The sequence below is a fragment of the Stegostoma tigrinum genome, chromosome 10 (genome assembly GCF_030684315.1).
Source record: "Stegostoma tigrinum isolate sSteTig4 chromosome 10, sSteTig4.hap1, whole genome shotgun sequence".
Lineage (NCBI taxonomy): Eukaryota > Metazoa > Chordata > Chondrichthyes > Orectolobiformes > Stegostomatidae > Stegostoma > Stegostoma tigrinum.
The window spans coordinates 2,643,854-2,670,514 of record NC_081363.1 but is presented as its reverse complement, the minus strand read 5'-3'; the positions used below and the strand labels follow the sequence as shown (position 1 = coordinate 2,670,514).

Sequence of the window (26,661 nt, the reverse complement as noted above, 5' to 3'; positions counted from 1 at the left end):
TTGCTTGGGTTGGAGCATTTTAGCAATGAATAGGCTCAAGTCACTTTCTTCAAAGAAGAAAAGGCTGAAGGGGGAACTTCTTGTCGTGTGCAAGGGGCTTGGACAGGGTGGGTTGAAATAATCTGTTCCAATTAATTGAGGGGTCAGTAATAAGGGGCATAATTTGAAGGTGAAGGGCAGGACGGTTAGAGAAATTTGAGGAAATTGTTTGTCCACTGGATGGTGGTGAGAGTCTGAATTGCACTGGCTGGGAGGGTAGTTGCTTCAGGAAGCCTCAAAAAACTTTAAAACAGTAAGTGGATGGACATTTGAAATGTCAAAACATTCAAGGCTAAGGGCCAAGTGCCAGAAAGTGGAATTAGTGTAAAGAGGACCTTTTCTGTGCTGTGTGACATAACTCTACAATATCTTGGGTGTGCTTTACCGTAAATGATCACTACAGGTTTTAAAAACCAAAAGAACTGCAGATGCTGTCAACCAGGAAAAAAAAACAAATATGCTGGAAAAGCTCAGCAGGTCTGGCAGCATCTGTGAAGAGAAAATACAGAGTTAACATTTCAGATCTGGTGACCCTTCCTCAGAACTGATGGTGGCTGGGAAAATGTCAGTTTACATGCAGAAAATAGGGAGGTGGGTGGGTTGGGGAGTAAACAATAGGATAGAGCCTAAAGAGGGAGAAGAACAATTGGACAGACAAAGGAGTTGGTAACGATCTGGCTGCGAGGGTGAATAGCTGTTAATGGGGACTGTTAGTGACTAACGATAGGCTGTATGTAATGGCAGGCTGTATGATGACAAGGCCTGGTGTGTTGGGTAGGGGCTAAGACATGGGAGAGTTTGGGCACTAAAATTAAAGAACTCGATACTAAGGCCGGAGGGCTGCAGGGTCCTCAAGCAGAAAATGAGATGTCACTCTTCCAGCTTGCGTTGATCTTCGTTGGAACACTGTAGTATGCCAGAGACGTTAGCCAGGGTAGTATGTTAAAGTGGCAGGCAATAGGTAGTTCAGGGTCTTTTCTGTGAGCAGAATGTTGATGTTCTGCGAAGCGGTCACCCAGTCTATGCTGGGTTTTACCCAGCCAATTACACGGTAGTGAGGTTTGCTCACAGCATTGCCAGAAAACCCGCCAGCACCTCAGTTTGCACTGTATTACTGCCTTCATAAAAAGGTGTAACATTCAAAGAATGAGCCTGCAAATTCATTTCCAGCCATGGGCATTCCCCAATATCAAAGAGAGATGCAGAAATGTCTGAAATAGCTTGCAGCACCTCAGCTACCAGAAACGAAATTGGCCAGAAGGGAGACGAGAAGCAACCATCTGCCAGCAGCTAGTCTGCCTCTTGATGCCACTTGGATGTTCTACTTGTGAGGCCATTTACTGAGAATGGTTTTATTTTGCAAATTGGCTAAAACAACAGTCAGCAGTTATTAAAGGAGAATGGATCTTCACATGTGAATGCCACAGCAGAGGCTGCTTGAATAGACATTTCTACAATGGAAAACATTTAACAGAAATCAAAATCAGGTTATTGGTATAAGGAAATAGGGATGCAGTGCGCTGGAATATCACAGCAAAAAGCCTGATTTTGGTTGGGGGGGTATTGATACTGAAAATTGCATTGTTAATGTGTAGAAGATCATTGTGGTCTTTAAAGCACCTTTGAGTAAAATTGAGATACTTCCAGGGACGATTAAATACTTAGTCAAACTGACAGTTAAAGAACATCTTAAAGGAGAAAGTTAAGTAAAGAATTCCAGAGATAGGGGCTGCTGTGATGGGGGTGATGGAGAGTTCAAAGGGATACACAAACAATAAAGTGTCAAACACCTGAATTCCTCCACAAACCCCCCTGTCCCTCCTCTTCTAAAGGCCATTTTAAGCTCCAATTGTACAACTGAATTTCTGTTCATCCTCCCTAATATTTTAAACTTTGATTTGGAATTTTGACCTTCAATTAAGCACCGTGGGTTGCATTTCTGCTTTATAGACAATGTAGACTTGAAGGATGCTGTGTCGATCTGTCAGTTTGAACTTACCTGCATTGGTGAAGTTCTGGGTGATGTTTTCGCACTTTCAGGGAATTCATGCCAAGAAAATGAGATTCCATACAGCTGCAAATTCTTTTGGGCAAAAGCTGTGGGATGATGAATGCTAATATCTGGACTCTCATTTGCAGATTCATCACGGTATTCAATTCTGTAAGAGTCAGAAAGAGATGGGAGAGACAATGAGTAGTTATATTGAAACTCAGAAAAACAGACAGAGGCAGCCTTACATTCAGATGAGTTGACCCTGGGATAAGAATGTTTGCCCTTCATCATTAACTTTCAGTTTGCAGTGACTTAGCAAGTTACCCAATATGAAAAACAATTACAAAGAACGACGGTGATGAAAATACACAGCTACCAGACATGGCTAATAAATGCGCTGTTGCAAGAGAAGGAAAAGTACTCCATGTACCTCTGTATTCGAATCTCAAGGGCAATCCCAGTTTTTGAGTTCTCTGGGATATGCTCAATCCTGAGGACAGTTTCTAGAAACGTAAGCTTGACTCTTCTTAAAACTTGAAAGGAAAAGCAGGAACGTATTAGCTTCAGGACATACAACAGTGACAAGCCCATCCCACTGCAACATAAAGAGTATCTAGAAGTAGCTCTGATAGATCAATGTTTTAAAGGCAGCCAGTGGTTTACCCTGGAGTAGGAGCATTGGCTTCAAAATTCCTGGGATGCAAGAAAAATGGGGGAGCTGCAAGCTCAGCCAGGGTTCCAACGCCTAATCACAATGTAGGAACCTGTCCTGGAAGGTATCCTCATGTGGATGTCAGAGCTCAAGCAGCTGGTCTTCACACTGTGATGCCACCTCTCAAGATTGAGGTGGTCAGGTGGAAAATGCTTAAATGGATTCTATCACAGTATATCACTGAAGGAGTCAGCATACTTCAGAGCAAGATCACTTAGTGAGTAGAGATGGACGAAGTTATTGTTAATACAATGATCAAATCAAGGGAAAGTTGTTACAATTAGTTAATTGGTGACATTATTATCCCACTCTTATACGATTAGACTTTAACAGCTAGTGGGACAGACTCTCAGACAATTTACTCAGATGATTATTCTCCACAATTGAGCTGCAGCAGGCCCTTTGTCCTCAGAATGTAACACGGTCATGCTGGATCGCATCAACACATGTTCAGTTGGTCTCAAGGGAGATTGGTCAGGAAAGAGAACCCTGGCTATGTTTATTTGCCTCTGCCCTGCAAGCAGCTGAGGTTAACATTGTTGCCGTAATGAAACACCAGCTGAGCATCAGCAATTCAGTGCAAACTGGGAATCAAACATTAATCTCCTGGTCTTTTCAGAACCACACTAGGCTGCACAAATACGAGTTCTCTTATGAGGCAGGAATTCCCAAATAACCGTTATTACTGACCTGTTTCGATGGTTTCGGCAAACTTCTCAAGCCCCTCGAATGGCTGTAGTCCGTCAGCTTGATCATCCGTCAACCTCTGACTCAGGCACTCTTTGGCCAGCTGCATGCTATCCGTCATAAAGCTGGACCAGTACATTGGTTCAGTGCCAGACACTGCCACAAAACAACTGCATCTCAAATTCTCAAAACAACATAACAGCGTGGTAATAAGATACCGTAACAAGTGCTGAAAACACACAGCACCCCACTAAAGCACTTAAAGGAAACCTACGTCCTTACCCAGTCTGGGTCTACATGTGACTTCAGTCCCACAGCAACTTGGTCGACTGTTAACTGCTCTCTTTAGTTGCCAAGTAAGAGAGACTCAGTTTGTTCCAAACCCAGCAGCTCAAGATGTTGACCAATCACCTCTACCAAATTTTCAGGACAAACAGGGGCAGACACTAAACACCACCAACATCCTCAGTTTAAGAAAAGCCATCAGCGCTTCTCTAATGCAGGATTTCAACCCAGAACATTAACCTATCTTTTCACTTGCAGTTACTGGTGATGAAAAAGCTACAAATGGTATCTAACTTGTGCAGAAATCATCATTTACTGAGGGACAGTCATTTCTGAAAAATACTAAATCTGACTGCTCTTTCAATATTTGGGTAAATACAATTAAAACAGCCGTATAAATTTCATTGGGTATTGCATTATGACAATAAACAACCAGTTCAGTTTACATTGTGCTTTCAAACCAGAACAAGCAATCCCACATTGCTTGACTAAGAAGAAGCAGACGCAAAATGGACTCAGAGTCAAAGGAAGCATCATTAAGAAGGCTAAGAAGTGGGTTTCTAGAAATGTATTAAACTAACTAGAGAGAACCTAGGGGGGGATTTCCAGAGTCCAAGATGACTGAGTGATAAACACTTAAGGCAGAGAAGAAAGTTCATCAGCTCATCTTGAGTGTGCTAGCTGAGAAAGAGGTATCTAACCTGAATCATTTTCCAGCACTTAGTCCATAGCCCTATTTGAAGCAAATCAAATGCACATCCAAATTCAAAATTAAATCTCAGTCATTTCAGGGTATCATCTACTGCATCACCAGTGGCCAACTGTGTGTTAACACTTTAGGGATATCTCTAAAGTTTATCATTCAAAGCAAAAATAAATGAAGTACGTGGAAACTAGATCCTTCAGCTGCCCAAGTCTGTCAGTCCCAAGCCCATTTGGAACTTCCTCTCTAAACCCCTGCACCGCTCTCTATCTTAAGATATAGCTCAAAATGTTGTTCTTTCCAGTCTCCGCTTTGTTTGTCCCAGGATTGGCGTTGTTCCAATTGAACTGGTGGCTCTCCCTACCTATGTGGATGGAGATGAGTGAGTATTGGTCGTGTCTTTTTGTAGCTCATCTCCATCCACACGGACAAGAAGGACCACCAGTTCAATTGGGACAACACCAAGATCCTGGGACTAGCAAAGCAGAGCCAGGCGCAGGAAATCCTAGAAGCTTGGTACTCCACAAAGAAAGCCATCAACAAACACATAGAACTCGACCTCATAAACACCCCACTAGGGAGGAAACCCGGAAGTGAGGTAATCCAGCTCAACGGACTCCAGAGTTTAAAAACCAGGTGGGAAAACACACTGACACTTCATCGGAGGCTGCGCTAATGATGTTACCCAGCAGGGTAATGAAACATCTGCGGAACAACAAACCAGCCAACCACAACCCAAGCTATTAATCTACTCCAAAACCTTGGAGGCCAAGGCATAAGCTCAGGGAAATGAATTTGAATCTTATCACGGCAGAGAGAAATTTAAGTTAAACTCATAAATCTGGAATGATAAGCTAACTGATTGGAGACCATTGTTGATTCCTGGTCTACGAGACTCCAGAATTATAGAGATTGACTTTTAAATGCCTAGCTTGTTATGTGTACCATCTACAAGAGGCACTACAAGAACTCAAACAGACTTCTTCAACAGTATCTTCTAAAGCTGTGAGCCCTAACATCTACGAGAACAAAGGCAGTGTGTGTGCAAGTGTCACAATTTTCCAGTCCCCCTCCAAGTTACACACCACCCTGACTTGGAAACATATAACACGTTCCTTCACTGATAATAGGTCAAAATCCTGGAACCTTCTCCCTAATAGCACTGGAGTATACCTACACATCCTGGGCTGCAAGGTTCAAGAACACAGCTCACCACCAACCCCTGCAGGACTATTAGCAATGGGCAATAAATGCTGGCAGCAACCACATGCCATTCATAAAAAAAAATTACAGCACAGTACCAATTTCTGATTGTCCTCCTGTGATAGATTTTGAGACTTTTACAATGGTAAAGCTGCAACAAAAATCTGTTACAGACTGTTGTTCATCAACTGAAAATGTTAAAACTGAATCCAACAGATTTTGCTAGGCAATTTATTTTACAGAAATCAATTGAATTTTACAGAACCGAAGCAGGTAAATTAATGCATAAAATAATAACAATCAAGGTGAATAGCACAAAATTCGAGCCACTGTTCAGATTCCTCCTTGTCCCATTATACTAACGCACCGTTGTGAAAATTACACTTACCTATCCGAGGCCTGGGTCGAAAGACCATCTCCAATCCCTGTACCCCCACTGCACAGTTTTCCTGCAGCAGTGATGCCCAGGGTATTGAAACAGAAATGTTTTGGATAAATCCTTCAATTATTTCCAAAGGTGCATCAAGCGAATCCAAGATTTCGTTCAAGGACTTGAAATATAAACAAGACATGAGCTGTAACATTGTGCTGGACTGTACTGACAAACAACTCAGAAATATTTTGAAAATAATTTATTCAATTTTGTTTAGACTATCCTATGAACAACTCTACATCACAATTTATAACTTCTAACGACACCAGCGAAGCATACTTACCTCTTTAATATTAAAAACAGTGACCTTTCTGCATCATATTATGCTGAAACAGTGATTTCAGAACTTCAAAGACATTACGACTCTAGGTGACAGTGTGAGCTTAATGTTACATGACACATCATCTACACTGAGCTGTATGTTACATTATGTGAGGGTAATAGGTTGAACTAACAGAGAACACTTACAAAGCTACATATATTCATTCACAATGACCTGACCTTGCAGGCAAAAAGAATTTGTTGAGCAATTGCACCTTTTCAGAGTGAAACAAAAGCACTGGGGACAATAGCTCTGTGATACCATCACCGTGGAAAGCCTTGACCACTCACAGCTGAGATGTGAAATTTTTTATTCTTGTGCATGTCCTGACCTGATTAAGATGAAAACACTGACAGCATGTCTCTGTTTTTCCAGGAATACTCAGCTCCGTAATGAGCAGGTCACTATTGGCAGATTTGCCCAAGATACACGAACATCAGTTTATTGTGGATTAAGTTGGAAAGCAGAAAACAAAACACAGGTGAGGGTGTTACAACACCTCTGGGTCATGGAATAATAGCACATCCAACACAGAAACAGATTACTAGGGTCTAGGCCCGAAACATCAAGCTTTCCTGCTTCTATGATGCTGCTTGGCCTGCTGTGTTCATCCAGCTCCACACTTTGTTATCATGGTTTTATATTCACCTGGTTTAGAGACAGGAAAATCAGCCAGGACCACTGCTCTTGGTCACCACACAGTTCAAATATGCTACAGAGAGAAGTTTAAATTTGGTGGAATTTACCCAATAGTCAGTCACCGAGGTGCAGCAGAGGAAAGGAAGATGACATGGGGGATGACAACAAAATCAAGGGTGTTTTTGGAGTTTTCAACAAGTGGGGGAAGAAACATAGAAAGTCAAAAGTACTGTTGGAAGATTGTGGCAAGAGGTAACAGATGATGGAACAGTCAGACTCATTTGGGGGTGTAAAAGAATGAACAGAAAGCACCATGCTAACAGGAAGGATGGCATGTCTAGCTGCTAAAAGTTCTCAAAGCAGCTGAGGCAAGTTGGTGAAAGGACACAGAAATCCCCGAAATAAATTCACTGCTGACAGGAGTCTACAGGAGTGAGGGATAGAAGTGCACGCAGATCTGGACTAATCCATGGGATTGTGAACAAAAAGAAATGTGTCGATAGAAAATGAATTGAAAATAATGGATTAAGTAAAGACTGAAAATCTGTTCAATAATACTGTTCGTAATCTCAATTGCAATTACGTATCCTGTATGTCACTGCCAATTTGCAATAGTTGTAGGTTAAGATTAGATCAGAAATTCTGCTATACTAATCAAGCCATCAGGAGGTAGGAAAATGTAAACAGGAGTAGGTCATTCAGCCTTTTGAGCCTACACTACCATTCTAGATCAGGACAGATCATTTAGCTCAATGACATTTTCCCAGGCCATCCATACATAAGACCATAAGGTAGAGGAGCAGAATTAGGCCATTCGGCCCAATTGGCCTGCTCCATTATTTGATTATGGCTGATATGGTTCTCAACCCCACTCTCCTGCCTTCTCCCATAACTTTGATCCCCTTAGTAATCAAGAGCCTACTGTCTCTGTCTTAAAGACACTAAATGAGATGGCCCCAACAGCCTTCTGCAGCAGTGAGTTCCACAAAATAACTACCTTCTAACTGAAGAAATTCCTCCTTATTTCAGTTCTAAAGGGATGTCCCTTCACTTTGAGAATGTGCGCTCAGGTCCTAGTCTCTCCTAGCAGCGGAAACATTGTTTCCACATCCACTTTATCCAGTCCTCTCAGAAGTCTGAGAGTTTCAATCAGATCTCCCCACATCATTCTAAATGCCAAGCGAGCACAGAGCCAGACTCCACAAACACACCTATGACAAACTTTTCGGTCCCAGGGATATTTTTATAAACTTCCTCCAGAACTCCTTCAACACCACCACATCCTTCCTTAGATACACGGCTCAAAGCTGCTTACGTTCTTCCAAATATCTTCTGACTACAGCCTTATACAACCTCACAGCACACCTCTACTCTTGTTTTCTAGACCTCTTGAAATGAATGCTAATATTGCATTTGCCTTCTTAACTATCAACTGAACCTGCATGTTAACCTGAAGAAAATCCTGAACTAGGACATCTAAGTTGCTCTGTGCTTCAGATTTCCAAAGCCTTTCCCTGTTCAGGCAGAATAGAGGTGTAGACTATTTTCTATCAAAGTGCATGACCTTTACCCATTCCTTTGTCTGCTCAATTGTTTTGGGCTTTCTCTGGACTCCATCTCCTGCTATTATGTACCCTTTTACCTCACCCCGTCTTTCGCATGCATACCAACCTTTTCCGAACTACAATGAGTTCTGAAGAAGGGTCACTAACCTGAAATGTTACCTGCTTCCTCTCCACAGAAGTTGCTGAGATTTTCCAGCAATTTCTATTTTTGTTTCTCCTTTGTCTAATTTATTCATTGTCTTCTCAAAGAATTCTAACAGATTTGTCGGGCTGGCCAAAGCTATGCTGATTCAGCCCTATTTTACCATGCATTTGCAAGTACTCCACAATCTCATTCTTAGGAATCCGTGGTGTCACTTATGACTGTAAATTTATTGATTTCAGTCTTGAGCTAGCTGAATGATAGAGCTTCCACAGCCCTGTAGGGTAGAGAATACCAAAGATTCACCATCCTCAGAATGAAGAAATTCCTCTTTATCTCAGTCCTAAACTTCTTCTAACAATGTGTTCCCTGGTTCCAGACCCCACAGCCAGGGAAAAGTTCATTAGAGCATCCACTGTGTGTCTTTATGAATTTTATAACTTTCTAGGAGATTGCCTCTTACTTCTCTAAACTCCAGAGCATACGGGCCCAGTGTCCTCTTAGATATTAATTTGGTGAACCATAATTGCATTCTGCTACAGCATGTATATCTGTCCATAGGCTAGGGAACCACAACTGGACACATTACTCCAGGTGTTCAATACAAGCGAAGCAAGTCTTCTCTTCTCCTATATTCAAGTCTTCATGCAATAAAAGCTAACATGCCATTTACCTTGTGAATCGCTTGCTGCAACTATGCGTTAGCTTTCAGTGACTAATGAGGACACCCAGATCTTTGGCACAACACTTCCCAATCTCTCACCACTGAAACACTCTGAGGAGCACAAAAGAACAGAATGCTTAAATGGAGAAAACTGCAGGAAGCTGCAAGGCAAAAGGACTTGGGGATGCTTGTACATGAAACACAGAAAGCAAGTACACTGGTGCAGCAGGTATGGGATTGCGATCAGGTGGCCAGCAACAGAAATCGCTATGAATCTGTTTAAGTGCGACAAAGTAAGCAAGCTGGGAATTTTAGACAGTCTAAATTCTGACCTCAGTTAAAACTGCTGTGACCTCGAGTTTCCTGTGTTAATCAAATACAGTAAGTGTCATGGTGGTCTCCAGTCATACTGGCACTAGTACTACCTTATATGGAGCATGGAATATTGCTGTTTACAATTTGCTGTAAACATTTCAGACTTGTTTACCATTGGTTGGGATTGAACAACATGATCAGGCTTTGATCAATTCTTTGGCTGACTGCCAGAGATGTTTCTGGAACAAAGCACATTTTCAGATAAATTAACAGAAAAAAAAAGTTTTATTCTCAGAGGAGAAGCTGCCTCCAGGCTGCATTGGAAAAGCATGTGCCACTGAAGTTACTTTCAAAGAAGACAAAAGAACCATGAGGTGAGACTACACCGAGAACAAATTTGGGCACTTCACTTGAATCATGTTAGTATTTGATTCAAGCCAAACTTACAGAGTTAAAGAGAGTGTTAGGGTTAAATGTGGATTAAGTAAAGCTAAGGTAAAGTGAAGCTAAATGAAGTGAGTTAAAGCTGAAGTTAAAATAGAAAAAGGGAGAACGAAATGTTGTAATGAATGTGCGTTTTATATTAAGCAGTTAAGTATTTAAAGAGTCAAGTAAAGAAGGGCTTGTAAATTAAATTGAGTTGGTTGCCTGCCTCTTGTCCGTCACACAAGGGTACCTAGGTAAAAGGTTTCAGTACACCTTTTCAGGGTATAGAATGTTGGCCCTTATTTCAAGGGAGTTGGAGTTTAAGAGTAGGGAAGTCTTACTGCAACTGTACAAGGTGCTGGTAAGGCCACATCTGGAGTACTGTGAGCAGTTTTTGTCTCCATATTTAAAGAAAGTAATCATTTTATTGGATACAGGACAGAGAAGGTTCACTATGATGATACGTGGCACAGAGGGATTGTCTTACGAATAAGGGCTAAACAGGTTGGGGCCCTACTCACTGGAGCTTGAAACATAAATGCTAAGAGGATGTTTCCCCTCATGGGAGAGTTTAGGACCAAAGGACACATTCTCAGAATAAAGCAGTGCCATTTAAAACTGAGATGAGGAGGAATTTCTTCTGAGTATTGACAGTCTTTAGAATTCTTTGCCATAGAGAGCTGTGGGGGCAGAGTCCTTGTGTACATTTAAAGCTGAGAAAGATAGATTCTTGATCAGTCAGGCTCAAAGGGCCAAATGGCCTCCTCCTGTTCCTACTTCTTACGGTCTTATCCTGCCTTTCATTGAGTACTTCCTTAGCTAGTTCCTTCTTTCAAAATGCATGATCTTATTCTTTCAGGGTTAAATTCCATCTATAACTGATCTGCCTATCTGGCTAAACCACCTATACTTTCATGTAACCTACAACCTTCTTCTTCACTATTAATAATCAGCCACTCGATGTCATCCTCAAACTTACTTATAAATTCACCAACATTTTAATCCATATTGTTCCTTTTCCTTCTAAATATTCCTACACTCTGCTTTCTGGATATTGACCTATCCTCAATCTATGCTGGTACATTATCCCAACGCCATGCACTTTAATTTTATTTGCTAACCTCACAAATGTGACTTTGCCATAAGCTTCTGGAAAATCCAAATACACCACGACCACAGAATCTCCCTTATCAACTGCGACTAATATCCTCAAAACAAAACAGGTTTGTCAAACAATTTCAAATTTATATATCCATGCTGGCTCTACCCAATCAGACAATGATTTTCTAAATAGTCAGGAATTGCATTTTCCCTACTATAGACGTTAAGCTAACAGGCCTGTAGTTCACGGAATCTCTCTCCCTTCTTTCTTTAAAGGTGAGATTACATTTGTAACCCTCCAATACACAGGCCTGTTGCAGAATCAATTGTATTTTGAAAGATGATCACCAGCATACCCTATACCTCTGTAACCACCTTTTTCAACACTTCAGGGGGAAGGTAACTGGGTCCCAGAGATTTGTCAACTTTCAGTCCCTTTACTTCCTCCAATAATACCTGCCAACCAATTATAATTTCTTTCCATTCTGCATTTTCACTAGACCTTTGGATTTTAATTATTTCAGGGAGACTTCTTGTGTCTTTCTCCATGAAGACAGACACAGGGTACTTATTTAACTTCTCTGCCACTTCTCTATTTACTGTTATAAATTCTCCTGTCTCTGAAATCAATCAACATTTGTCTCTGCTAATTATTTTGACAAAAGCTTGTAAAATACATTTTCATGCTGCTTGCTTTTTCACATTCACATTCTGTTCTCATTTCCTTGATCAATTGTTTAATTCTAAAATCCTCTCAATCCTTGGGCTTACAACTTTTTTGGCAACTTTACAAGTCTCCTGCACTGATACAATACCATCAGCCCTCCCTCATCAGAGACTTAAGCATATGATCTCAGAGCTGTCTTTCTGAGGAGATGCTAATCGGAAACCCTGAAAAACCTTACCAGTAGGCATTCACGGCTGCTATTTGCAGAGTCATGTTCCAGAGGCCAAGCCGATGTTTATCAACCAATGTCAACAAAACAGATCAACCAGAGATTTGTTTAATTGTTGTTTATGGCAATTTGACATGTATTAATTGTCTGCTGCTGTTCCTACTTTATTACAGTGACTACACTTCCAAAGGTCTCCCAGTACCTGTTAAGCACTTTAGAACCTTCCAAGGTCATGGAAGTAGTTTATAAATGCAAGTACTTTCATTCAACAATCACCGCTACACACATCATGAACATCTGCACAGTTTCTGTGTAAGGAGCTTACTCATCCATGTACAGAGCTGCACCAACATTCTACAGCTTACTCCAGATCTCCACCTGGTTAACTCATACGAAAGCAAGCTTTGCTGCTGCTCTGAGATAACAAGATGTAGAGCTGTATGAACACAGCAGGCCAAGCAACATCAGAGGAGCAGGATTCTCCAGCATCTGCAGTTCTTATTATCTTTGCTGCTGCTCTGTTCTTTTTTATTTTTGACTCTGCATACAAGGTGACTTCAGCCCTTACCGATTTGTCCAGTGGAACCTGTGCAAGGGAGCCTGTTCCCTGGTAGAGATCCACACTCAGCTGCTCCAGACTCAACTTCTCCTCCAGGAAGTGGTCCAAATACCGGTGCAGCAGGTACCTGCATGCCCGTTTCTTAATCGACTCAGAGAAAGGCCAAGGCATCTCGACTTCAACCCATGGACAATTATTTGTGTTCTATCAGAATTATCCTGGTGCTGTCTGCCTCCAGCCCTGATCTCCACTGCTTTGCCTTGCCTTTTAGCCTATTAATTGATGGATTAATTTATCAGTATTCCCTCATTTTGTCACACTACATGTACCACCATCCTAAACCTTATAATTGCACAGTAACTCAATTTTCTTCCCTAGCTTTCCCTACATTTAACAGTCTCTAGGAATTCTCGAGTGTTACCCCACTCTCTCAACAATTACTCCTTGCCCTTTAACATCTGTATTTTACTCCCTGAGTCATCACCCCTCAAATATATCGTGTCCCTCAGAATTTACACCCCTCCAGTGTTTTCCCTCAAAGTCTACTCACAATATTGCGCTCCCCAATATTTACCAGTGCCCCTTAAAATTAACCTCCAATATTACTCCCTCAATTTAACCCTTCACTATTTACGCTTCAACTCAACACTAGTGCCTCAATACTGTCCCCACCATCCTCCCTCTCAGCTCTTCCTCCATGAGTATTTACCCTCAGGACTAATAGCAGTTTACAGTCTCAGCTATCGCTGTACCAAGGAAGGAAGGCGTACAGACAGGCAGAGATACTCCACGCTGCTCCCAGGCCTCAGTGACAACTAGGCCCGGATCTGTCAGAGCGCACACCCCCCTCCCCCCAAGGAAAACAGCGACTGACGTAACTGCGTAGACGACACTGCTGACCGCGCACCACCATCTTTCAGACTGGCGCGGTCTGCGTGCCTGTGACAAAGATGGAAGGTGAAGCGTCGTTCTGCCAGTCACAAAGATGGCAAGGGCGGGCTCCCTGCGTGCCTGCCGGTGACGCGGTGACGCGATGACGCTGATGGTGCCGTGGGCGGGGCGCTCGCGCAGCCGGCTTTTAAACGTTCGTCGAGTTTAAATTTCCAGTGCGCGGAGCGAGCGGCTTTTCTCACAGAAGATGGTGCTGCTGCTGGTCTGTTATTAACCTTCAGTTACTGCTTTGTAAGTCAAGGCGCCATCTCAATAGAGATATGGTTTTAATTACAACAGTTCGGCTTCTTCATTCCTTCACCCTCCAACCCCCCCCTCACCCACCAACCCCCCCTTCACCCTCCAACCCCCCCCTTCACCCTCCAACCCCCCCCTCACCCGCCAATCCCCCCCTTCACCCTCCAACCCCCCCCTTCACCCTCCAACCCCCCCTTCACCCTCCAACCCCCCCCTTCACCCTCCAACCCCCCCCTTCACCCTCCAACCCCCCCTTCACCCGCCAATCCCCCCCCCACCCGCCAATCCCCCCCCTCACCCTCCGATCTCCCCCCCTCACCCTCCGATCTCCCCCCCTCACCCAGCGATTTCCCCCCCACCCACCGATTCCCCCCCCCATCCACCGATTTCCCCCCCCCGCCCACACCCTCGGATTCCCCCCACCACCACCACCCCGCCCATTAACCCCTGATCACCCCTTCACGCCCCATCAACTCCCTGACTCTCCCCCTCTTCCCCCTCCAATAACCTCTGATCATCCCTTCTCTGCCCCGTCAGCTCCCCAATCTCCTTCAACCCCCCTCACCCTCCCCCTTCACCCACCCTCACCCCTTTCCTCCCCCTCACCGTCACCCCTTGCCTCCCCCGTCACCCCCTCACCGTCCAACCCACCTCCCACTAACACCCTGCCCCTCACCCTGCCCCTCACCCTCACCCTCACCCTCACCCTCACCCTCACCCTCACCCTCACCCTCTGACCACCTCAACCTCCAACTCAACTCCTCATCATCCATCCCCAACCCATCCTCTAGCACAGTTGAAATGTTCAGGCATAATAGGCTATGGACCAAAAGCAGGTAAATGGGATTAGTGTAGTTTGTTGGTTGGCATTGATCTGCTAGGCTGTCCTCACCCTCCGCTCCCTCTCAACACACTGCACCCCATTGACACGGCAAGAACTCCAGAGGCAATACAGTGTGGGTTTTTTTTTCCTATTCATGGGTGTCACTGGCCAGGCCAGCATTTCTTGCCCATCCCTAGTTGCCCTTGAGAATGTGGGGGTGAGCCGCCTTCTTGAACTGCTGCAGTCCTCCTGCAATTAGTTGACCCACACTGCTCTTAGGGAGAGAATTCTAGTATTTTGACCCAGCAACAGTGATGGAACAGTGATATATTTCAAAGTCAAGATGGCAAGTGACTTGTAGGTGGTGGTATTCCCATATATCTGATGCCTTGTCCTTTTAGGTGGAAGTGATCACGGGTCTGGAAGGTGCTGTCTGAGGACCTTTGGTGAATTTCTGCAGTGCATCTTGTAGATCTTGTACATACTGCTGCTACTGAGTGGCAATGGTGGAGGGAGTGGGATGTTTGTGGACATGGTGCCAATCAAGCTCGCTGCTTTGTCCTGGTTGGTGTCAAGCACCTTGAGTATTGTTGGGTCTGCACTCATTCAGACAAGAGGGGAGTATTCCATCACACTCCTGACTTGTGCCTTGTAGATGGCGGACAGGCTTTGAGGAGTCAGGAGGTAAGTGACTCGCTGCAGTATTCTTAGCAGGACTGAGTCCTGATGAAAGGCCCTGAACCAAAACGTCAACTTTCTTGCTCCTCTCATGCTGCCTGACCTGCTGTGTACCTCCAGCTCCACACTGTATTGCCTCTGTGCCTCTCTCCCAGCTCTCTTCCCCACCCTCCCTGTTCCCTTCCCCTCCTCGTCCCCTATCCCATTCCTGTATTCTATTTCCCTCACCTCCCACCCTTTGCTTCCACATCCGCATTCACTCTTCATCCCTCTCAAACCCCTCCTCAACTCAATGCCTATTCCTAAACCCTTCAGCACTGATAGAATGCTGAAGATGAGAAGCTATGCAGAGACTGTATAGCATTAGTCACCATATTTCAGGAAGGATGTTAATACTTTGGAGGCAACTCAGAGGAGATTTACCGGATGATACCTGGAATGTGTGAATTGTCTTACGAGGAAAGATTGATCCATGAAGGCTCATGCCCGTGGCATTTAGAAGAGCGAGAGGTGACCTTTTTGATTAGAACATACAATCCTGAGGAGCCATGACAGCATAGATACAGAGAGGATGTTTTGTCTTGTATAAGAATTGAGAATGTGTTCAACTGTTTAAAATTAGGCATCGATCATTAAAACTGACATAGACTGTGGTTAGAATTTTGACGAGGTGTAACATGGGAGACTGATCAAGAAAGTTACAGTCCATGAGATTTAGGGTAATTTACTGAATTGGATCCAAAATTTCCTCAGTGACAGGAGGCGGAAGATGATTTTTGTGACTGGAAGTCTGTGTATGTAGGCTTGGTGCTGGCTCCTTTGGAGTCTTTGGAACGTTCCCTGGAAATGTGGTGAAGGCAGAATTCTTGAATATTTTTAAGGCAGAAATGGACAACTTCTTGTTCAGCAAAAGTGTGAAGGATTATTGAGGTAGGTAGCAAAATTTGATATTGCAAGCAGATCAGCCATGATTTTACTGAATGACAGTCTGACTGTTGCATTGCAGTAAGCTCATGAAAAGTTGGATTTGGGAGACCATCAAGATTGTCAGAGCAAAAATCAAATCCATCAGCACCTGAAGAAGGAGTAAGACTCTGAAAGATTGTGTTTTCAAATAAACCTGTTGGTCTGTAACCTGATGTGTGATTTCTGACCTTGTCCGACCTTGTCCACCCTAGTCCAACACTGGCACCTCCATGTCATGGATATATTTGCACAAAAATGAAATAAGATCTTTCTTCTAAATCTTTTTCTCCGTGCATTGACAGATTAATGGTAAATATGTTTATCAAATGTGATTTGAGTTGATTATTATGAATGTATCCAGGAGCTATTAATTGGTCAGCGTCTTGTCAAATACTTGTTTCGCTTTTTTATTTTACAGTTTTCTTCAAAAGTACTGATATCACATCCAGGAAATGGACTGTGATCACCAAGATCTGAAAGAGTCAATGTTTAATAATTTCAGTGACGTTGCAGATTGGGAAGAGAGAGACTTTGCTGGGTCAGAGGTGAAGGATATGAGAGTGGAAGCGGAGGCAGTGGTCAACGATGTCAACTTTGCTGTTCGTCACATGGCTGTCTCGAAAAGCCTCCCAATTGGGGAAGACGTTGCCTACATTAATGTAGAAACAAAAGAAGGAAACAGATACTGTCTTGAGCTAACTGAAGCAGGACTCCGGGTGAGAACAGCAACTGACTGATACCAGCTAGTACAAAAATAGTTTTTAATCTGGGTTAAATTTCCTGTGTCTTAATTATTACTACTTTATTGCCTCTTAATGATGACTTTTACATTATTTTGACTTGTAAGGCCACAAAGATGTTTCTGAAACATATCTTGCGATCGGAAGATAATGGAACATTTCTAATTACACTAGATTAGTAATCCAAAGGCCCAGACGAATGCTGTCACTCAAGGCAGCTGGTAGAATATAAATTTTAAATAATAAAATTTGGAATTTTCAGATGTGAAAGCATGAATATGGCATTGATTATAGAGGAACAGCCATAATCATAATGAATGGTATAGCAGTTTCAAAGGGCCAAATGGCCTACTTCTGGCTTCTGTAATGTCCTGATGGATTTTTTTAATTGGGCAAACAAGGAGAAATTGTCTCTGGTATTAAAGGAGTTAAAATATAGAGGCCACAGATTTATAGTGATTGGCGAAGGAACCAGAATTAAGATTTTTTTTTTAAAAATAGCAAATTGTTGTGATCTGGAAGCAGATTCAACAGTAACTTCCAAAGAATAATTCGAGGAAATACTTGGCATGTTACTCAGGGATGTGCGGTGAAGGTCACAGGTTGATGTGTTATTTGGAGATGTATTGTGTTGTTTGTCTCATTCTACAGATGAGACATTTTGGCTTTCGAGTTTGCAGCGTCCTGCGTTGTGGACAAAGGATTAATTTAATTTGCCTCTGACCGTCTTTTTTTTCCCCCCCTTCCAGGTGGTAGCTTATGGCTTTGACAATGTGGATGAATCGCTGTCGATGCAGTACCATGAAACCATTTACTCTCTCCTGGACTCACTCAGCCCAGCATATCGTGATGCATTTGGTAATGCACTTCTGCAGAGACTTGAAGCTTTAAAAAAAGTACAGGAATGAAAGGCCTAATTCTTGTTCCTTGTGATTTACAATTCTCAACAATTTTTTCTTTGGCTGCATAATGTCCTGTACGTTTGGTCCAGAACAAGAGGTGATTCTCATCCCACAAAGTTGGTGAATTGTTTGTTTTTTTTTCCATGTTCACACAGCAGTGTAGTTGGGATCCACATTCTTGAAGAATTTCATAACTCATCCTCACTCCTACAGAGAGAGAGGAAGGATGATTGTAAGTTCCATTACTGTAATAAACTGCCATAGCCCCTTTAAGAAATCAGTCTGCATAACTGCAGCAATGATGTTAAAGCACAGGCAACAGGAGAGTGCCTGTGACCCATTCCCATGTAAAGGGCAATGGACATCGTTTAGGGCTCTTGGTGAGAGAGAAGCAAGTGACTCTAGTGTCCAGAATAGACCATCGTGAGCTTCTCCTAGCTTTCTCATTTAAAAATGAGACTTGTTAACTTGTTAATTTAGAAAGAACACCTTCCTGTGCTATTTTATTGTGAAATGCAAGTCAAACCCCTGGAGTAACTCAAGTTCCAAGGTGATAAAGGAATTCTGCTGTTTCAAAAAAAGTTAATGTACGTTTTACGAGAAAATAAAATATTTTGGACACAGTTTACTCTGCTCTTTCAGTACTGAACGTTCATTAATTAATTGTGAGGGCTTTTAATTTTGTGAAAATTTGTTAATTTTCTCTTATTCTTCCAGTTCATTCACCATCCTACCTTTCATTGTCACTGGGCCCAAATCCTCGAAGCAGATTCTTGGGGGACTTGACAGGGTAAAAATGGAAAGGTTGTTTCCCATAAAGGAGAGTCTAGAACTAGAGGGCATAATCTCAGAATAAGGGATTGGCCATTTAAAGTGGAGGTGAACAGTAATTTCTTCCGTTGGGGGTTGTGAATCTGTGGAATTCTTTCCCACAGAGGGCCGTTAAGACAACACTAGTAAATATAATGAAGGCTGAGAGACAGGTTTTCAATCAGTAAGATAAAGTGTTAGAGGGAAAAGATTATTAGATCAGTCATGATCTCATTGAATAATAGGGTAGACTGGATGGGTCAAGTGGTCAGCTCACCAAACCTTCTAGAAAGCATTTAGGAATGGACAAAAAATGCTAGCTACCCAGTGACATTCATGTCCGATTGAACAAATGACATAGTTCCCACCCATTCGTTCTATGCAGTCGAAAATCCACTCTCATGGCAAGGACAGCATCTGACATTAGCGTCTGAACAATGGACACTTCAACGGGCTCAAGCGTAAATTGGGGACACACTTCAGGAATTCCTTACTTTGTGACATTGTCTCTTTGACTATCTTCCATCAGTCAAGATGAGAAGCCTGTTGCGGGAATTCTGGATTAAAAACCATTATTTACCAATTTGGAAATGGAGGTGCGGCTTGAGGTGGGAGGAAGGGATGGGTGAGAGGAAGAACAGGTTAGGGAAGCGGAGACTGGGCTGGTTTTGGGATGCAGTGGGGGGAGGGGAAGAGCTGGGCTGGTTGTGTGGTGCAGCGGGGGGAGGGGACGAACTGGGCTGGTTTTGGGATGCGGTGGGGGAAGGGGAGATCTTGAAGCTTGTGAAGTCCACATTGATACCATTGGGCTGCAGGGTTCCCAAGCGGAATATGAGTTGCTGTTCCTGCAAGCTTCGGGTGGCATCGTTGTGGCACTGCAGGAGGCCCAAGATGGACATGTCGTCTGAGGAATGGGAGGGGGAGTTAAAATGGTTTGTGACTGGGAGGTGCAGTTGTTTATTGCAAACCGAGCGGAGGTGTTCTGCAAAGCGGTCCCCAAGCCTCCGCTTGGTTTCCCCAATGTAGAGGAAGCCACACCGGGTACAATGGATACAATATACCACATTGGCAGATGTGCAGGTGATCATCGGCTTGATATGGAAAATCATCTTGGGGCCTGGGATGGGTGTGAGGGAGGAGGTGTGGGGGCAAGTAAGGTGGTGGGGTTGGAGGGGAGTGTGGAGCAGACAAGGGAGTCGCAGAGAGAGTGGGGATGGAAAAATGGCTTGGGTGGTGGGGTCGGATTGTAGATGGCGGAAGTATCGCAGGATGATGCATTGCATCTGGAGGTTGGTGGGGTGGTATGTGAGAACGAGGGGGATCCTCTGGGGGTGGTTGTGGCAGGGGCGGGTGTGAGTGATGTGTTGCAGGAAATGCGGGAGACGCGGTCGGGCGTTCTCGACCACTGCAGGGGGAAAGTTGTGGCCCTGGAAGAACGTGGACATCTGGGATGTGCAGGAGTGGACTGCCTCATCCTGGGAGCAGATGCAGCAGAGGTGGAGGAATTGGGAATAGGGGATGAAATTTTTGCAGGAGGGTGGGTGGGAGGAGGTGTATTCTAGGTAGCTGTGGGAGTCAGTGGGCTTGAAATGGACATCAGTTTCTAGCTGGTTACCTGACATGGAGACTGAGAGGTCCAGGAAGGTGAGGGATGTGCTGGAGATGGCCCAGGTGAATTGAAGGTTGGGGTGGAAGGTCTTGGTGAAGTGGCTGAACTGTTCGAGCTCCTCTGGGGAGCAAGAGGCGGCGCCGATACAGTCAGCAATGTACCGGAGGAAGAGGTGGGGTTTGGGGCCTGTGCAGGTGCGGAAGAGGGACTGTTCCACGTAACCTACAAAGAGGCAGGCATAGCTTGGTCCCATGCGGGTACCCATGGCCAACCCCTTTTTCTGTAGGAAGTGGCCCCAAACCCCACCTCTTCCTCTGTTACATTGATGACTGTATGGGCGCCACCTCTTGCTCCCCAGAGGAGCTCGAACAGTTCATCCTCTTCACCAACACCTTCCACCCCAACCTCAAGTTCACCTGGGCCATTTCCAACACATCCTTCACCTTCCTGGACCTCTCAGTCTCCATGTCAGGTAACCAGCCAGAAACTGATGTCCATTTCAAGCCCACTGACTCCCACAGCTACCTAGAATACATCTCCTCCCACCCACCCTCCTGCAAAAATTCCAACCCCTATTCCCAATTCCTCTGCCTCCGCCACATCTGCTCCCAGGATGAGGCATTCCACTCCCGCACATCCCAGATGTCCACATTCTTCCAGGTCCACAACTTTCCCCCCACAGAGGTCGAGAACGCCCTTGACCGCGTCTCCCACATTTCCTGCAACAAATTCCTCACACCGCGCCCCTGCCACAACCACCCCCAGAGGATCCACCTCGTTCTCACATACCACCCCACCAACCTCCAGATACAACGCATCATCCTGCAACACTTCCGCCATCTACAATCCGACCCCACCACCCAAGACATTTTTCCATCCCCACCCTTGTCTGCCTTCCAGAGAGACCACTCTCTCCGCGACTCCCTTGTCTGCTCCACACTCCCCTCCAACCCCACCACACCCGGCACCTTCCCCTGCAACCGCAGGAAATGCTACACTTGCCCCCACACCTCCTCCCTCACACCCATCCCAGGCCCCAAGATGACTTTCCATATCAAGCAGTGTTCACTTGTACATCTGCCAATGTGGTATATTGTATCCATTGTACCCGGTGTGGCTTCCTCTACATTGGGGAAACCAAGTGGAGGCTTGGGGACTGCTTTGCAGAACACCTCCGATCGGTTCGCAACAAACAACTGCACCTCCCGTTCATGAACCATTTTAACTCCCCCTCCCATTCCTCAGACGACATGTCCATCTTGGGCCTCCTGCAGTGCCACAATGATGCCACCCGAAGGTTGCAGGAACAGCAACTAATATTCCGCTTGGGAACCCTGCAGCCCAATGGTATCAATGTGGACTTCACAAGCTTCAAAATCTCCCCTTCCCCCACTGCATCCCAAAACCAGCCCAGCTCGTCCCCTCCCCCCACTGCATCCCAAAACCAGCCCAGCCTGTCTCTGCCTCCCTAACCTGTTCTTCCTCTCACCCATCCCTACCTACCACCTCATCCTGCCTCCTTGACCTGTCTGTCCTCCCTGGACTGACCTAACCCCTCCCTACCTCCTCACCTATACTCTCCTCGCTACCTATCTTGTTTTCACTCCATCTTCGGTCCGCCCCCCCCCCTCCCTATTTAATCCAGTTCCCTCTCCCCATCCGCCTTTTCTGATGAAGGGTCTAGGCCCGAAACGTCAGCTTTTGTGCTCCTGAGATGCTGCTTGGCCTGCAGTGTTCATCCAGCCCCAGACTTTGTTATCTCAGTAACCAGTCAGAGATTGGTTTTGTCAGTATCCACTATTCTCCATTACCCTCCAAGTAATTTGTTTTCTTTTTCAGCTTTTTTTATCGTAAAGGACTCATCCTCGTTCAGGCTGATTTTATGTTCACTGGCATTCATATGTATAAACTTCTACCGCATAGATGACTGAATAACAAATTCAGAGCAGGAATCACAACGGGTTTTCCTGTTCCCCTGTTACCTTGCCAATTAACACTCTGATATTGTGGAACATACTGTGGCATGAACTTCAGCTCCTTTACAGCCCGCAAAGTAAGATTCCAACCACTTCTGTAAACTAAACCAAACAATTGCAGTTTGAACCTTGGCTATCTTTTCCATTGCATTAACCTTTGGCCTTTCTCCCAAACCTGTTGTTTATGACACAAAGTTCAGCATGTTCCACACAATGTTTGAAGCATGAATTGTCTACTGCCTCTGAAACAGATTCAAGCTCCACTTGATTTGAGCACCTAATCCAGGATAACAATCCCAGCACTGAATGTGTGCTCCACTGTTTTTTGATGAGCTACTGAACCAAGGCCCTTTCTGCACCATCAAATATGTGTAAAAGGTTGCTAGAAGAGTAGGTGAGCTCCCCAAGTCCTCTGGCCAATATTTATCCCCCAATCAATCTCACTGAAAGTGGCTTATCTTGTTCTCTCATTGCTGTGTACAAATTGTTTGCCATATTTCCCTTCATTGCAATGACAATTGGAGGGGAGGAAAGAATGACTTGTGGTGCAGTGGTATTGTCCCTATCTCTGGTCAAGAAGCTCTAGGTTCAAGTTCCTACCTCTATCTGGGAAGAAGAACCTCGCTTTAACCAGATATCCCCGCACCTTCATCCACAGGTGCCTGCATAACAGACAACAGGAGAACACAGTACGATCTAACACACTGGCCACACTGCCCTACATCAAGAACATATCGGAACTGACAACAAGACTCCTAAGACCTTCAGGAATTGAGGGGGGACCTGATTGAGGTCTATAAAATCATGAGGGGTATAGACAGGTGAATAGCAAAAAGCTTTTTCCCAGAGTGGGGGACTCAATTACTAGGGGTCATGAGTTCAAAGTGAGAGGAGGAAAGTTTAAGGGAGATATGCGTGGAAAGTTATTTACACAGATGGTGGTGGGTGCCTGATAGTGTCTTTTAAGATGTATCTGGACAGGTACATGGATGGGCAGGAAGCAAAGGGATACAGACCATTAGAAAATAGATGACAGGTTTAGACAGAGGATCTTGATCGGCGCAGGCTTGGAGGGCTGAAGGGCTTGTTCCTGTGCTGTAGGTTTCTTTGTTCTTTGTTCTTAGAATCATGGTGGCTCACAAGTCCACAGCCACTCTACAACAAACACTTACAAGAATTAAAGACCCCATTCCCATAACAGGTAGAATGAACGTCGTTTACAAAATACCATGCAACGATTGCCACAAACATTACATCAGTCAGACAGGAAGGAAACTAGCTAGCAGAATACACAAACATCAGCTAGCTGCAAATGGCACGATGAACTCCTTAATATTCATACATTCAGACAATGAAGGCCATCAGTTTAACTGGGACAAGGTAACCATAGTAGCCCAAGCCAAACAGAGACACACATGGGAATTCCTGGAGGCATGGTCTCAGCCCATAATGCAATCAACAAACATATAGATTTGGACCCTATACATAAGCCCATACAGATCAAAACCGGAAATGACGCTACTCACCATAAAGGGCCAGACAGTATAAATTCCAAGTGGAGTAGAATATCATCGCTCCATGGGAGGCTCTACTGATGATGTCACCTAGCACAGTGATGAAATGTCTGAATAAAATCAAGCCAGCTCAGCGAGCAAGTCAACAACCTAACTCCAAGGCATTTTACAGGAGCAATATAAAATGCGATGCATACTGTAAAATGTAAGGTGAATTCAGGAAAGTTGGTCTAAAATCTTGATCGTCAAGATGGATCAGAGCTAGTATTTGTAAGGACCATCTTAAGGAAGAAAAGGCAAATGCTGAGGCAAAAGGGAAAGTCCAAGCAGCTGAAGACCTGGCCTCCAATAATGGAATTCAAAATTGGGCCAGCATTTATTGCCTATCCTTAGATGCCCTCTAAAAGGCGGTGAGCTGTCGCCATGAATTGCTGCAATTAATCTTCGGTAGGGTGCAGAGATCCCAGTATGTTTGCCCTCTTCGGTGAGCAGTTACTGTGATAGCTGAGTAATATGCACTGAATCAGTGATGGCTGTAATCCCCCAAGAGATGTTCAGTGGCAAGCTTGCTATCAGAATGAGACCAACAGATCATCCATGTCTGTGGCACAAGACATCTATAAGCAAGAACCTCATGTCGACTAGAATCAATGTCAATGCATAAGACATTCTTTCTGCTGATCAGACAGCATGGACACGAGTAGTCAGGAAGAACGGAGAAGGATACAAGACATGACCCCAAGGCAGAAAATAGAGCCCCCTAGAAGGAACGGAAGGTTTAGGAACAAGAGTCAATCATTTGTGAGCCTGTTCACTTATTCAATAAGATCAGGGTTGATTGTGCAATGGTCTATGTTCCACTGTCCTGGCTATATCCCATGACTGTAGTTTCTTTTGCTTATCAAAATTCTCTCTAACTCTGCCTGGAATAAATGTAAAGATGTAGCCTCCACTATTTTCCAAGGAAGAGAATGATGTACTCTCATAACTCTCTGAGAGGGAAACCAAGTCTCACTTCTTAAAAGGGAGACATAGCATCCCTAAAACACGATCCTTCATTTTCATCTCCTCTTGAGGAGCAACATCTTCCAGGTATCCAGTCTCTTCATGTTTCATGTTTCTCATTTTTCTAAACTACAATATATATAGCCCAACCTGTTAAACCTTGCTTCATAAGCCCTTCATCTCAGGAAATTGAATTAACTTTCTCTGAACTAAAATCTTCTAAAATCATTGTACCTTTTTTAAAATTAGGAGAACAAAACCATACCCAATACTCCAGATGATCTCACCAATGCCCTGTAAAGCTGCAGTAATTCTTCCATCCTTTTGTATTCTATTCCCTTTGCAATAAACAATATTTGCTGGATATGTAGGCAAGAGGGGATACAGAGTTGGCAAAGGGATATGGATATATTAAGTGTGTGGGCAAGAAAATTGGCAAATGAAGGGGTATATAACAAGGGAAAGTGCAAATCTAAATAAAAACCAAAACAACCTCAGGGGAGCCAATGTCCTAGTGCTGTTCTTACCGGATTGTTAATCCCGAAACACAGCTAATATTCTGGAGAAATGGGTCCAAATCGCCACCACAGCAGATTGAATTCAATTAGTATGTGGAATTAAGAGTCTAATTATGACTGTGAATAAATTGTCGGTGGGGCGGGGTGGTGGAAATACCATCTGGTTTACTAATGACCTTCCCCTTCCCCCACCGCATCCCGAAACCAACCCAGTTCGTCCCCTCCCCCCACTGCACCACACAACCAGCCCAGTTCGTCCCCTCTCCCACTGCACCACACAACCAGCCCAGCTCTTCCCCTCCACCCACTGCATCCCAAAACCAGTCCAACCTGTCTCTGCCTCCCTAACCTGTTCTTCCTCTCACCCATCCCTTCCTCCCACCCCAAGCCGCACCTCCATCTCCTACCTACTAACCTCATCCCACCTCCTTGACCTGTCCGTCTTCCCTGGACTGACCTATCCCCTCTCTACCTCCCCACCTATACTCTCCTCTCCACCTATCTTCTTTTCTCTCCATCTTCGGTCCACCTCCCCTTCTCTCCCTATTTATTCCAGAACCCTCACCCCATTCCCCTCTCTGATGAAGGGTCTAGGCCCGAAACGTCAGCTTTTGTGCTCCTGAGATGCTGCTGGGCCTGCTGTGTTCATCCAGCCTCACATTTCATTATCTTGGATTCTCCAGCATCTGCAGTTCCCATTATCACTAATGACCTTAGCTGGTCTGGCCTACATGTGACTCCAGGCCCACAGCAATGTGGTTGACTCTTAACTCCTTGTCTCCTTAATTAGGGATGGGCAATAAATGCTGCCTAGCCGACGATGCCCTCATCCTGTCAATGAATGAAAAAAAGAACCTTTTGGGATTCATGTGCAGGACACCCAGTGTGCCATAACTCTCCATTTCAAATACTGTGTTCAGAAGAAGAGTCACTGGACTCGAAATGTTAACTCTGTTTCCTCTTCTACTGAGTTTCTCCACCAATTTCTGTTTTTCTGTTTGTTTCAATAGTATGCTGCTTTTCTATTCCTGTTAGAGTAGACAGGTTCATACAGGTTCTGAGGAAGGGACACTGGACCTGAAACGTTAACTCTGTTTTCTCCTTCGCAGATGCTGCCAGGCCTGCTGAGCTTTTCCAGCAACTTTGCTTTTGTTTGTGATTTACAACATCTGTGGGTTTTTTTCAGTTTTTATTTAGGTTCAAACCTTGCCCAAACCCTCCACCATTTCTTGGTCTTCCATTATCCAA

The 26,661-nt window shown here is 44.3% G+C and overlaps 2 protein-coding genes across 8 annotated transcripts in view; one reads left to right on the top strand and one right to left on the bottom strand.

Moving 5' to 3' along the window:
- The window catches only part of LOC125455499 (autophagy-related protein 2 homolog B-like), a 127,117-nt gene extending 113,591 nt beyond the window's left edge, over positions 1–13,526 (bottom strand). For 5 of the 6 annotated variants that reach the window (XM_059648896.1, XM_059648900.1, XM_059648899.1 and 2 more), the window contains exons 1-5: positions 12,694–13,526; positions 6,011–6,173; positions 3,435–3,587; positions 2,463–2,565; positions 2,039–2,198 (exon numbers count right to left, since the gene is read on the bottom strand). In XM_059648896.1, the coding sequence (XP_059504879.1) occupies positions 2,039–2,198; positions 2,463–2,565; positions 3,435–3,587; positions 6,011–6,173; positions 12,694–12,855 (741 nt within the window). In that variant the 5' untranslated portion in view covers positions 12,856–13,526. The remainder of the gene's footprint in view (positions 1–2,038; positions 2,199–2,462; positions 2,566–3,434; positions 3,588–6,010; positions 6,174–12,693) is intronic. The other variant, XM_059648897.1, reaches the window with a different exon arrangement.
- Positions 13,527–13,739: 213 nt separating this feature from the next.
- On the top strand, positions 13,740–18,609 carry gskip (gsk3b interacting protein). Of its 2 annotated transcripts, none has more exons than XM_048537253.1 (3): positions 13,740–13,866; positions 16,758–17,055; positions 17,829–18,609. In XM_048537253.1, the coding sequence occupies exons 2-3, from the start codon at positions 16,792–16,794 to the stop codon at positions 17,985–17,987; spliced, it is 423 nt and encodes a 140-aa protein (XP_048393210.1). In that variant the 5' UTR covers positions 13,740–13,866; positions 16,758–16,791; the 3' UTR covers positions 17,988–18,609. The 2 variants fall into 2 exon arrangements, with proteins under 2 accessions (XP_048393210.1, XP_048393211.1); XM_048537254.2 differs by having other exon boundaries at positions 13,741–13,837.
- The last annotated feature ends 8,052 nt before the right edge of the window (positions 18,610–26,661 follow it).

Excerpts from the sequence above, each read along its gene's own strand:
- gskip (XM_048537253.1), top strand. The coding sequence starts at position 16,792 with ATGGACTGTGATCACCAAGATCTGAAAGAGTCAATGTTTAATAATTTC. Across the intron at positions 17,056-17,828 it reads TAACTGAAGCAGGACTCCGG|GTGGTAGCTTATGGCTTTGA; the intron begins GTGAGAACAGCA and ends CCCCCCTTCCAG.